Source organism: Ctenopharyngodon idella, chromosome 17, assembly GCF_019924925.1.
Source record: "Ctenopharyngodon idella isolate HZGC_01 chromosome 17, HZGC01, whole genome shotgun sequence".
Classification (NCBI taxonomy): Eukaryota; Metazoa; Chordata; class Actinopteri; order Cypriniformes; family Xenocyprididae; genus Ctenopharyngodon; species Ctenopharyngodon idella.
The window spans coordinates 19,921,982-19,936,487 of NC_067236.1; the positions used below are offsets into that span (position 1 = coordinate 19,921,982).

General features: G+C 35.5%; 1 protein-coding gene across 1 annotated transcript in view; it reads right to left on the bottom strand.

Moving 5' to 3' along the window:
- Nucleotides 1-5,779: 5,779 nt before the first annotated feature.
- The window catches only part of LOC127498845 (coiled-coil domain-containing protein 9B), a 42,623-nt gene continuing 33,896 nt past the window's right edge, over nt 5,780-14,506 (bottom strand). The window contains 8 exon segments of the mRNA XM_051868645.1: nt 5,780-6,909; nt 7,245-7,324; nt 8,532-8,679; nt 8,681-9,088; nt 9,560-9,593; nt 10,115-10,208; nt 10,356-10,403; nt 10,586-10,623. Coding sequence (XP_051724605.1) covers nt 6,883-6,909; nt 7,245-7,324; nt 8,532-8,679; nt 8,681-9,088; nt 9,560-9,593; nt 10,115-10,208; nt 10,356-10,403; nt 10,586-10,623 — 877 coding nt within the window. The 3' untranslated portion in view covers nt 5,780-6,882.

Consider the following 14,506-nt stretch of genomic DNA (forward strand, 5'->3'; position numbering starts at 1 on the left):
AATATGATTGAAAACACTTCAAAAACGCAAGTCTGTTATATAGGCTATATAATAATGAGAACATTATAATTTTGTGCTTTTAATGGTGAAACTTTTTTGTAATCAGGCTTTTAAAAATTGTATAAAATTTTTAGATTTAGATTTATTGGCCAATATATCGGTTATCGGCTTTCAAATATAAAGAATTATCGGTTATTGGTATCGGCCAAAATGTTAATATCGGTGCATCCCTACTTTATATGAATATACTTAAGTGTGAACTGCATTAATTGCATGTTATTTGCAATTAAATGAAAATGTATTATAGTTTACATTTATATTAAATGCAATTATTTGAATTTAAGAGTGCTTTTTGACATACTTAAGTACATCTTTATATGCAATTTCAGAATTACTTATATATTATCTTAGTTTACTGCTGAATGTACTGACAAGCATTTATGATAAACTAAAATATACTTTAACATAATTTCTATTGAAACTTGTATGTCATGTATTTAAATATATTTACAATTACATGAAGTTTGTAATGAAGTTGCAATTTTAAAACCTTTAAATGTAATACTGAAAACCACACAATCAAGTACTTTACATGCGCTTTAGTATTAAAGAAAGCACATCAAAATAAGCGTACATCTTTAAAGCATGACAAAAGATTATTAAAACAATGATTTAAAATGTACATTTAAAGTAAAACTTTTAAAAGTGGACTAAAGAAACACGTAAAAGTTAACTCTTTAAGTACACTTATTTCATTAATATTATATCTGCAAGTATGGTTTTTGGTAACACTTTATTTTAAGGTGAAGTTACACGTTACTACATGTACTTACTATAGTCATAACAGTAAATTATGCATAATTACAAGTAACTAACCCTAAAACAATCCCTAACCGTAACTCTATAGTAAGTACATGTAGTTAATTAATATTACTCAGTACTTAAGTAAAATGTAACTGTCACATTAAAATAAAGTGTAACCCAGTTTAATATTTATACACTAAAAAAAAATATTTTTTATGATTTACCACATTTTTCTTTTGTCAAATCAACTTAGATAATTAATGTGGTTCAGATTACAATATTTTGAGTTTCTGTTGATTAAACCAAACGCCTTGACAGTTAAGTACACTTCTTTTTCTCAAGGTTTGCTTATTTTTCCAACTGTAAAATGTCTACAACATATTCTGGGCTTTTTGTTCAAATCTCTAACCCCATAATAGTAATCGCAATAGCGGCGTTTGATTTAAAAACCTCCCGATCTGTTGATTCAGTGGTGTAACTGAATCTGCTTGTACTATTAAGCAGCTGCTTCCTGTAAACAAGATGTTTTGAACGCTTTCTTTGATTCGTCCTGTGACTGAAGACAATTGATTCAGCGGCTGTGGTACAAATCAATGTTGACTTGAATAGTTAAAATGTCAGTTTTTAGATCTTTCACAGCGTTCAACTGTGCAAAACCCCCTTGAGATTTAATTATTAGATGTGTTTACCATGTCAGTCCTCGCTAGTACTAGTGCTGATAGTCATGTGATGAAACCTCCAGCACGAAGCGTTGAAGTTTAGTGTGTGCGTCGTCCCGCTGGACCATAAAACAGGTGGAAACAATACCTCAGATGCACAATGAGCCACATCTAGAGACCAGATGATCACAGAAAATGTCATTTTCACTTGAGAACACCAAAGCAACCATATAGCATCATTGACAGTGTGTTTTGCATGGACAATCACCATGCACAGTTTCTTCCAAAACGTAAAATTGTATGCAAGTCTTAATCAAAATGACTTTTTATTACATTTCAAATGTGCATGTTACTCGAAAAGAATCACATATGCATATTATCAATTGAAATGTTTCATATACAAGTACGAATACAAACCAAAGATGGTATTTAACGGCATGCATGCAAGTTAAATCAGTGGTTCTCAACTGGTGGGCCAAAGGTTGTGATCAATGTTCAATGCAAATAATATAACACAATTAACCTTAAAATTATGTATAGCTGGTTAGCCAAATAAATCAACTGTTACAATGATGTTATTGATGCCAAAAGTCATGTGTCCAATCAAATTCTATGATATTTAACCCAATGTTTGTTCCATGTGTTCGTCTGCTAAATCTTCTCATGTTCTTTGTGCATTCTCTGTGTTATTAATATTGCATAATATTTGGCTCAAGCAGGTTCATGCCACTATTAATAAACCTCCTGTTTGATTTTAAGGAAACTTGATAAACAATGTTGTGTTTGGTCTGCATCCTGAAGCAAAATCTTTTGAGAACCACTGTAAATACAGTAAAAGCTTGTGTTTGAAAGAAAGTGGAGCATTATGTTATAGGTTCATAATGGGCTTTTCAATTATCATCAGTCAGACCGGACAGAAATGCATTATTAATCAAGCTGTGAGACCACTGCTGCTGAAGAGCGCTGTAACCCAACCCATCTATTACCAACACTCATTTCCCATCAGTGATCGGGACCAGCCTCACGGGCGTCTGAGTTCACAGCTGCAGGTGCGCATGATATAATCAAATGTGTGCCGAGAGACCTGGGAGCCATTTTCCACTGCACTGCAGCACAATCACTGCCAGGAGACGAGGAAAGACTCGTGGCAGGACGAGGCCAAATCCGCACTTATTTCTGGCACTGAAACTAGAAGTGAGGCTTTTTGGCCCATTTCTAGAATAACTGGTGGGATAAGCATCACAGCCTCGTTATAGGGCTGATGTTCGCTTTAAGTCTTGGTTTTACTTTAAAAAGAAGGTAAAAAGCTCTGCAATTGTCCATAATGTTAAAGAGCTTAAAATGTGTCTGTGCTGAAACCCTCAGTATGATGAAACGGCATAAATTAAGTTTGAATTTAGCAAGAAATCTGACATAGCCCTATTTCCAGAAAAGTTGGGACATTTTGTAAATTGCAGAAAGATCAAGAATCTGTGGTTTGTTCATTCTCTTGAACCTTTATTTAACCGACAAAAGTCCAAAGAAAAATTTCCAATGCCTTCCCTGACCAACTTGATCGTATTTTGTAAATATAAACCAATTTTGATGGCTGCAACACACTCAAAAAAAGATGGGACAGAGGCATGTTTATTAATGTGTCACATCACCTTAACTTCTAATTACACTTAATTACACTTTTTTTTAATCATTTGGGAATTGAGGATACTAATTCTTGCAGTTTCGCAAGTGGAAATTTTGCCCAATCCCGCCTGATACAATACAGCTGCACAACGGTCCATGGTCATCCTTGTCTGATTCTTCTTTTCATATATTTTCAATAAGAGACAGATCTGGACTGCAGGTGTAGAGTGTCTATGAAACCACTGTGTCGGTTATTACGTGTGGAGGTTTTTGGTCAAACAATTAAAACCTGTTTTTTTTTTTTTTTTTTTCAGAATTAAGTAGTAGGAAATTACTGGTCATCCAATTTAATTTATATCAGCTATGCATTTTGTTAATTTTGTGAATTAAGTTTCGTCAGGGCACGAAGAAATATAGAGCTGAGTATCATCAGCGTAACAGTGAAAGCTAATGATATCTCCCTAGGGTAGCATGTACAAGGTGAAAAGCAACGGTCCTAGTACTGAGCCTTGAGGTACTCCATACTGAACTTGTGATAGGTATGACGTCTCTTCATTTACTGCTACAAACTGATAACAGATAAGTATAATTTGAACCATGCCAATGCAATTCCACTAATGCCAACATAATTTGAGTCTACTCAAAAGAATGTTGTGGTCGATAGTATCAAATGCAGCACTAAGATCTCTGCGTAGAATCGATGTATAGTTTTTTTCCTTGCATGATAGAGATTCAAGTTGCATTTCTTGATGCAGCGGCAGTACTTCTGAGCCCATGTGACAATATTTAACACAGTAGCATGACGGTTTCTCATGCAATGCCATCACGCACAACAGAAGTATCCTGCCTTGCCCTACATGGACTCAGATTTCTCTGGAATCCCTGAATCTTTTCACAATATTATGTATGGTAGATGGAGAAACACCTAAATTCTTTGCATTGAGAAATGTGATTTTTGAGCTGTTAGACAATTCTCTCATGAAATTTGTGCTGAGCCATGACCCATTTTTGCTTACAAAGACACAGATGCTCCTTTTTTATACCCAATCATGATACCAATTCTCCTGCTTACTGTCGGCTGTTTCAGAACAGTTTAAATTGGATATATGTGAAATGCATTAGTAAAGGTACACGAGAATAACTTTTGACCAAACACAAGGAGATTAAGCTACCTTCATCTAGAATCATCATCATCATCATGTGTCATGAGTCATGTGAAAGGCCCCGATGAAGGTCCCGGAGGATGATGCCGTCCCCGAGCATGCCTGCTGGAAAAGGGTAATTAAAAGAGTAACAGAAGACAAAGCTGTGTTTGAAGAGAACAGGGAGTGATTTCCAGAGCAACCGGCCGATGGGAGGCTTTTAAAAATAATAAGACACTAATCCCAAAAGATCCTCTATTAAACAGACCACAGAGGTCTGAAGCAGCGCTGCATGTTCCAAACAACACAACATATTGTTTTTAGTATCTGTTGCACAAATATAATTGCTGCAGGAGTGAGTTATTTTACTTTTGTACAAACTCTCCACAGCAATGATTGATTTAGCACATGCAAATAGATTGACCGAGTAAATCAACTTGCATCAAATTAATTAGTATAGGTGTGATAAGCTCCGTCCCCTTTAAGGGATCAGGTGAGAGAATCAGGTCAAAACAAAGAAAGGCTGGAAAATAATAATAATAAGTGGATAGCTGGAATCAAGTCAGCTTACCTGAAATATCGCTGCAAAAAGCCAGGAATTAATTCACATTAATTTACGCATTTAATGTGTTTCATTGAAAGTAATATATATATATATATATATATATATATATATATATATATATATATATATATATAGTCAGTCAATTTATTGTATCAACTATGCATTCCATTAATTTTGTGAATTGGTAAGTTTCGTCGGGCGCAAAGAAATATAGCGCCAAGTATCATCAGCATAACAGTGAAAACTAATGCCATGCTTCCTAAGGGTAGCATGTACGGGGGAAAAGCAACGGTCCTAGTACTGAGCCTTGTGGTATTCCATACTGAACTTGTGATCGGTATGACATCTCTTCGTTTACTGCTACAAACTGATAACGGTCAGAAAAGTTGATTTGAACCATGCCAATGCAATTTCACTCATTTTCGAGCAAACGTAATTTTTGAGTCTATTCAAAAGAATATTGTGGTCGATAGTAACAAATGCAGCACTAAGATCTCTGCATAGAATTGACGTATAGCTTTCTCCTTATGTAACAGATTCAAGTTACATTTTTTGATGCAGCGGCAGTACTTACAAGCCCATGTGACTATATTTAACACAGTAGCATGACGATCTTCAAACATCATTGATGTTCATGGCAGTGAGTATAAGTTCCATTATATCCTTATATGGTAAAACAGGACATGGACCAAAATAGAGGCTTTATCAACAGAGAATTGAAGAGATTGCAGTGACTGCAAACTATTTTTACATGTATATAAACCTTATATCACTTACAAACTTACATTCTTAAATGTGAAAAACTAATATTGTGACATTTAAATGTAATTAAACTTATTTACCTATAAATCTTTTTTTTTTTTTTTTTTTAATTTTTCAAATACATTTAACTTTTAAAGGTAGCTATTGTTGGTATAAATGCATAAATAAAAAGGTGTGTTTTATGTATAATTTTAGCATATAAAAATTCATCATAAGTGAGTCATAAGTTGATGGTAAAAGGTTTTTTTTAATTTGTTCAGTGGAATCAGTGCAAGCATCACAGCACAGGGCTGGTAAAAGTTTTTTAATGCTTATTTCTATTTAACATTCATTTCAAAACCAAATGAACACAAAATACTTAATGAAAGTGTCAGCAAAATATAAAAATCAAATCTTAATTCACTTTAAACATTAAACCCTATATGTGTTCTTCAAACCGTAATGGCATCCAACTCAGAAATACTGAAATGTTAAGAAGATGAACACCAGTACGATAATAATTCATTGCCACATACAATTAAACGTGCTAAACTAGCAGGGCAAGAAAACCTGCTTCAAACTGACCCACCTGTAACCAAAACAAATGTCAATGTTCAGCTAGAAAACATTCTTGCAGTCTTTAGTTAAACAAAATAATTCAATCTGAAAGAACTGTAAACGTCCTTAATTTTAATTAGATAATAAAACCAAACAAAAGGTTTTATGCTTCTGGTAACTTTTCAGATCATTCATAAAAAATAAAGTGCTAATAAACATACTTGAACGATCCTAACTATCCACACAAAATCCCATGACACGCGCTTTTGAAGTAGATCAGCATCTGTCAGGTTTGATTTCATTGACATGTATGAGTTCTGAAGAAGAATACTACTAGGTTAGTCAGTTAAGTGTGCTGTGTAAATCTCTAAAGTTCCTGCTCTAAATGCACACGGTGTCTATGGGTTTGTTCCACTAAACTTCATGAAGTTACACATTCAAGTTGTTTGTAGTGCTTTCAGACTAAAGTCCCACCAAACCACCAAAGATCCCACAAAAATAACATCGGACCTTTGGGTTTGGTGGCTCAGATAAAGGTTAACTGTGCGTTGAAGAATTAACAATCTTTAGCCTACGAGAAGATAAACTACTCAGAACAATCACGACGTCACTGCCAACCAGTGTTTTCAATGTTCAGCATCCAATAAATGACACAAAAATACTCCAAACACAGAAGGTTCAAGAGTCACGTGAGTCAGAGTCACATAAAAAAGGCAAATGATATTTTCGTTCTTCTGTGTTCTGGTTTTAGTGCATGAAGTTTTGCTCCAGATGTGAGTGACATCATTTCCATCTAAACAACTTTCCCATTCTCTCTTGCCTGGAAAAAAACAGAAATTTTAAAATGAATGTAAATATTTTAAATAGCTGCATGCCATTAATTATACTGAGAATTCAATGTAAAAAGTCCAGAATTGGAGTGCAGTGTTGCAATTAAACACTTTAAAACTGATGTAACCATGTTCTTTACTTCATAGGTTGAATATGTGGCCTGGTTACATATGTAGTGCTGCTTTCTAGGGTATTTCTGAAGCACTTCAGCTCGATAATGGAGTTTCAGTGGGCCGCTTAATCCTGTGAGGTGGGACACTTCAAATCTGCAAGTCAAATGAGAAAGTGCAGCCGCAGATTGATGCTTTAATGCAGCACACTCACCATATCAGCGCTGGTGCTGTGGTCGGGAAGAGCGTCGCCCGGCTCCAGATTCAGGACAGACAGATTCGAGTCCATTTCTTCTGCGAGAGAGAGAGAGAGAAAACACACACATGATCTCAGTGAAAACACAAGGATGCACAAACCCCAAAAACCTGCTGTGCATCACAGTCATTTGAGTTTATAACAGAGTGTATTAGTGTCCGCCTACTTTTTCAGCAGCGCTGGTTCCGGAAGTATTTTTTTCCCATTCATTTTTCCCATAGGGATTAAAAAAAAAGTCTTTGTTAAAACGTTATAAGTGACCATAACACTAATTAATTTAAAATTGTTGATTATATCTATAGAAACTATATATTTTAAGTTTGTTACAAAATTTGGTTTTAAGTTATAATACATTTATGTGTAATACACACACATAATAAGTTTGTTACGTCACGGTTCGGTGCATACAGTCAGACAACGAACACAGTCAGTCACAAGCGATCCACACTCCAATCCAGAAGGGGGCGCACACGGTAATGCAACACTGTTTGCTAACCGCCACAACAGGAAAAAGCACACAAGAAGAAGAACAGACGATCTACGCAAAGATATGTAAGCGTGTAATCTCTAAATCGCGGAAAGACATCAATAAAACAGCTTGAGAATAATATCTCACGTAGCATTACATTTACCTCAGGCAAGTCATTTAGTGTCGACAGCATGTTAGTTCACTAGAGAAATGAACTCTTGAGAGAGCATTTCACTGAATATATGCACTATATTAGCTTATATATTCATTATATTTACTTTACCTGATTTACCTTTGATAGCTTAGTAAGACTGACTTGATTACATCATTTGAGGTGCTTCATGGCAGTGGGCGGAGTTACAGAGCACTTTTGTTGCAATTTGCTTGCTGCGACTCTCTGACTGGTGGAATTTTCGGTACATTATCATGAGTAATGTAGTTTTTCCACCAGGAATTTCGCTGTTAAACATGATTATTTTAAAAATAAGCTTCAATAAAAGCAAATGTATTGTATTTTATTGCAGCACTGGAAAGATAGAGGACATATTCGGTTTCAGTTTTGATATTCTCTGACAGGATGGAATCATATTCTGAAGCCTTAAAAATCAGTGCCCATCATACACTATGCGATTTTCTGTGATACCAGTCAACTCTGACTGCCAAAAATCTGAAAACTAACACAGACTTTCGCCAACTATAGTTGACTCTAGACTGCAAATCGGGGCAGAAATCTGAGCAGTGTTGGAGCTAGTTTCACGCAGCCAATGTTCTCGTACCATTTACTCTAGAAGAGCAGCTCTTGCTGTGTTCAACAGGTTGGTTCTCGCCTGGTTCTGCTGATATACAAACATCTGCGGGTTCAGGACACGATGGTTGAGTTGCACTTCCTTCAGTGACTGGATTCAGTTCTGCGAGCTCGTCCAGGCGGTTATCCTGCTCCGGAGATGGAGGTTTTATCTCTTTCTGGATACGTTTGCCGTCGTCTTGCGCCAGTGTTTGTCTGTTTTCTTCTACACTGCCGTTCGTGACCAGTGAAGCCTGCTTGCAGTGCGCTGGTCTCGGTTTCTGACTTGTTCTTGTCATGGTTCTCAGAAAAGCGGACCTTCTTCTCAGTGGCCTTCAGAGAATGCGGCTCCAAATGAGCAATTTCTGTGGAAACGCGTCCATTCTGGTCCGCCGTCCCATTAGAGGTCACGGTACCGATTGTTTTGAATGACTCTTCAGATGCACATGGCTTTGTGTTTTCAATGTCAGTCTCTGGATTGACGCTCTCAGGAGCACAAAGAGCGTCAAGTTCCTCTAAAAACTCCTGCAGACTGCTGTCTGGATAAACCTAGTAGAAATCAATAAACAAGTACATGTAGTAAAAAAAAAACTATAAAATACTAAGAACTCTTTAGCCTCAAAATCGAGCAAATTTAAAGAAAACAAAGAGACCGATAATCAGTTTTACTGATATTTTCCCGATATTTAAGCATTTTTCCATAATTGGATATCGGTTTTGTAATATGGGTTCCACCGATAAATGCCGTCATCTTGTGGGTGTTTTGAGATATGCTCTCAAGACCGCCATTAAAGTTATCATAAATATCGGTTCTGCATATCGGTTATCGGCACATAAAAATGGAAATAATGTCCAGAAGTTACCCCAAAAAATCAAAATCAAAAACAATTTGAAACTTATATTTAGGACTATTTATATATATTTTATTGTGAAATTATTTTCACAAAATTTAAGCACATTTTCATCCCAGCTCATTACTGTGGCAGCAATAATAATAATAATAATAATAATAATAATAACCTGCAAATGCTCCTCCTGCTCTTTAGCGTCCCACCTGAGGGCAAAATGAAGATACACTTTAATAAATATAATTAATTAATTTTATTAATATATATAATTTAATTTAATATAATTTAATAACTTAAACATTTTGCTAATTGTTAATTAATGCATTAACTTTAGCAATAAGACCTTATTGTAAAGTGTTACAATAATATATTTATCTTCTATAACAGCATCACAATACCTCCGATTACAAAACATTTGTTTGGGCCCTTTGCTCAATTACTGTGTTTAATGAGTAAATGAATGTGCGTTTACTGTATGATCACAAGGAACTGCTCTGAACTTAATGAGATTTTAAAAGACATATTTTAAATCATCCGGTCATGTGATCAGATGAGTTTGTGGTTGAACATTAAAGCTGAGCAGGAGTGGAAATGCTCATAACCATAAATCCCTCTGAAAAGCATTTTTCCATCAGCCTTTGAGGGTTAATGGATTTGAGGTGAATTGTGGCAGGATGTTGCTGTAAACGGTTCAGCACATAAACAATTGAGTATGAGGTCAGTTTACCTCCTCGCTCGACCCGTCAGACGGTCTTTACCCTTCGCTTTACTCCCCGTCACTGGGACACTCTTCCCCTTCCTGTCTGACGCTTGGTGTCGACCTAGAAAATACAAAACAAATCAATGTAGACTGTGATGTCGTCAACTTGACTATCGATTTATGTCCTGCTTATAATCTTAATTGTAGTTTAATCTTACTACGGTTCAAGTCTTGAATATTATTAATCACACAGTGCCAGAACACTCACCTCTGGATTCTTCCAATCTCAGATTTCCTCTCCTAGTGTTTCGACCTCCTATAATCAAATATTATAAACCCAGAAAATACAGTATTTAACACACTACATGCGGTCAGACACAATCTTCAACAGAGAACTTAATAAATATAACATTTGCTCCTTGATTAGTATTTCGATCTCAGCTGTAAATGAAGTTTCATCTGAAAATTAAAACTGCATTTCCTCTTTTATTTGCTCACCTCTGTTTGATGTTCCTCCATGTTCCTTTTCAGCGAACCTACAAATAAAACATATTGGAAAAAGACACACACGGCAACTAAACATCAACACAAAATAATCACCGACAACAACAATATACCATGCAAATCAAGCTCAAGTACATGTGTTAGTTAGCTTACACAAGCATGAATTTAGTGCTGGTACTGATGGGTTTATGCTGGTTATTGGTGCAGATTTACTGTAGATTTCCAGCTACCAGATGAATCTTTATGAAGAAGCTGGTTGACCAAGAAAGTGCTGCGGGTTAAATTGGTTAATAAGCCGATCAGCGGTCAAAACAACACGTTCCGGTCAACATGCAAGCAGCTTCCTTCCAGATGCATCACTAAATGTTTAAAGACTAAAAGACTAAGCAGATTTAGAAACTCAAGATTTTGTTGTGACACTGATCATTTTATCAGTCTGTATCTGCCATTCATGGAAAACCTAAACACAGAAAAGGTACTAGAGGAATGTAGTTTAAAAAAATGTCTGGGGGACAATTATAAATAAACATGATAAATAAATATTTTGCATTATTTTATATTTTAGGACCAATAAGATGTTTTTAAATTTGACGCATTTAACACAAAAAAAGTTACGGAAGCATGTGAAATTGCGCAATAACGTAATTTACGTCACGCAGTTAGATGATCTTAAAAGTCCATGCTGATTAGATCAGAGATGGCAGAGAGAATTATCCATTCCAGTGTCTGTTTCGCTTTAAAACAAAAACTCTCTGTCATATTCTGTCATTGTATGTGAAGAGCGCGAGCCCTCCTGCATCGCTGTTCCTGTCCGAACGGAACGTCGAAACATCCCACCGCTGTATGGCCAGATGATATGAAAACTATGTTTCTCGGCTGAATAAAGCAAACCAGCGTCTCGCTATGAAAGTTTTGATGGATGAGGATAGCAATCAAAGTAAAGACGATTGCAGTGACGTATAGAAGCACGAGTGAGTCCGTGATATTGATGTGCAGACAAATAATGTATGAGCGCTCTCTCTCGACGCACTGATCGCATTGTATTTATGCACAGACACATTTTAGTACATTCACGTTGTTTTCACACACATTCAGGATAATGTTTGGATTTGTCCTGTGTATGTTGCTGTGTACTTTAGTATATATGCAGGTCAAGGCGGTTGGTTTGGTTTTTTTTGGCATCTCCATGAAGCCCTGTTCAGTATCGCAACTTGACTTGCCTAAAATGTAAACAAGCTCTTTGCTGTTGCACATACTGTACACTGTGAATTCTGAAACATTTTTTTTTTTTTTTTGCTGTAATTTTTTTATGGGTGCTTTGCTGCAGCCTACATAAATGTATGAATTATATGAAAAAATATCATTTGGTTATTTGGTGTCCTTTACCTTGAAAAAAAGCTGAAAAATACAGTTTTGTGAAAATCACACTTCAATCTGATGGTTTACTTTGCTGGATATAGGCAATGGTGGCAAAACGTGTAAAACAAGATAAATGGTGTATGCTTAATTTCACAATAAGTGTGCGATTAATCTCGTTTAAAAAATAAATCTATTGACAGCCCTCATATTATATATATATATATATATATATATATATATATATATATATATATATATATATATATATATATATATATATATATATATACACACACACAGGTGCTGGTCATATAATTAGAATATCATCAAAAAGTTAATTTTTTTATTATAAATTATTTTTAAAAATGAAACTTTCATATATTCTAGATTCCCTACATGTAAAGTAAAACATTTAAAAAAGTTTTTTTTTAAATTTTGATGATTAGAGCGTACAGCTCATGAAAGTCCAAAATCCAGTATTTCAAAATATTAGAATATTTCCTAAGATCAATCAAAAAATGGATCTGCAAAACAGAAAAGTTCAAGTTCTTTAAAGTATGTTCTTTTGTGCACTCAATACTTGATTGGCAGGACATATTACAGCAAATGACTTGCTCCTAGCACAAATTACAGCATCAGTGAAGTGTGGCATGGAAGTGATCAGCCTGTGGCACTGCTGAGGCACTATTGAGCCTTCAGATCATCTGTATATTGTTGGATCGACTCTTTCTCATCTATCTCTTGAAAATATCCCATAGATTCAGGTCAGGCATATTGGCTGGCCAATAAAGCACAGTAATATCATGGTCAGCAAACCACTTGGAAGTGGTTTTTGCACTGTGGGCAGGTGCTAAAGTCCTGCTGGAAAAGGAAATCAGCATCTCCATAAAGCTTGTCAGCAGATGGAAGCATAAAGTGCTCCAAAATCTCCTGGAAGATGGCTGCATTGACTTTGCACTTGATAAAACACAATGGACCAACACCAGCAGACGTCACGGCCCCCCCAAATCATTATTGACTTCAGAAACTTCACACTAGACTTCAAGCAGCTTGGATTCTGTGCCTCTCCAGTCTTCCTTCAGACTCTGGGACCATGATTTCAACATGAAATGCAAAATTTACTTTTATCTGAAAAGAGGACTTTCGACCACTGTTCACTGTCCAGTTCTTTTTCTCCTTAGCCCAGGTAAGATGCTTCTGACGTTGTCTTTGGTTCAGAAGTGGCTTGGTAGTCCTTTTCCTGAAGATGTCTGAGTGTGGTGACTCTTGATGCGCTGACTTCAGCTTCATTCTACTCATTGTGAAGCTCTCCCAAGTGTTTGAATCGGCTTTACTTGACAGTATTCTCAAGCTTGCGGTCATCCCTGTTGCTTGTGCACCTTTGCCTACCCAATTTCTTCCTTCCAGTCAACTTTGCATTTAATATGCTTTGATATTTCACTCTGTAAACAGCCACCCCATTCAGTAATGACCTTCTGTGACTTACTCTCTTTGTGGAGGGTGTCAATGATTGTCTCCTGGACCATTGCCAAGTCAGCAGTCTTCCCCATTAGTGTGGTTTCAAAGAACAAAAGATACCCGGAATTTATACTGTAGGGATGGTCATTTAATGAAACTCAAATGTAAATATTCTAATATTTTGAGATACTGGATTTTGGACTTTCATTAGCTGTACGCTCTAATCAACAAATTAAAAAAAAAAACTTTTTAAATGTTTTACTTTACATGTAGGGAATCTAGAATATATGAAAGTTTCATTTTTTAAAATAATTTACAATAAAAAAAAATGAACTTTTTCACGATATTCTAATTATATGACCAGCACCTGTATATATATAAAAAAATGTAATAAAAATATATTATATAATATAAATAACATTGCATATTGTATAGAATTTTTTATAAATTTATATTATATATGATTTAATTACATATATATACATATTATATATATATATATATATATATATATATATACACACACACACAGGTGCTGGTCATATAATTAGAATATCGTGAAAAAGTTCATTTTTTTATTGTAAATTATTTTAAAAAATGAAACTTTCATATATTCTAGATTCCCTACATGTAAAGTAAAACATTTCAAAAGTTGTTTTTTTTTAATTTGTTGATTAGAGCGTACAGCTCATGAAAGTCCAAAATCCAGTATCTCAAAATATTAGAATATTTACATTTGAGTTTCATTAAATGACCATCCCTACAGTATAAATTCCGGGTATCTTTTGTTCTTTGAAACCACACTAATGGGGAAGACTGCTGACTTGGCAATGGTCCAGGAGACAATCATTGACACCCTCCACAAAGAGAGTAAGTCACAGAAGGTCATTACTGAATGGGGTGGCTGTTTACAGAGTGTATATCAAAGCATATTAAATGCAAAGTTGACTGGAAGGAAGAAATTGGGTAGGCAAAGGTGCACAAGCAACAGGGATGACCGCAAGCTTGAGAATACTGTCAAGTAAAGCCAATTCAAACACTTGGGAGAGCTTCACAATGAGTAGAATGAAGCCGGAGTCAGCGCATCAAGAGTCACCA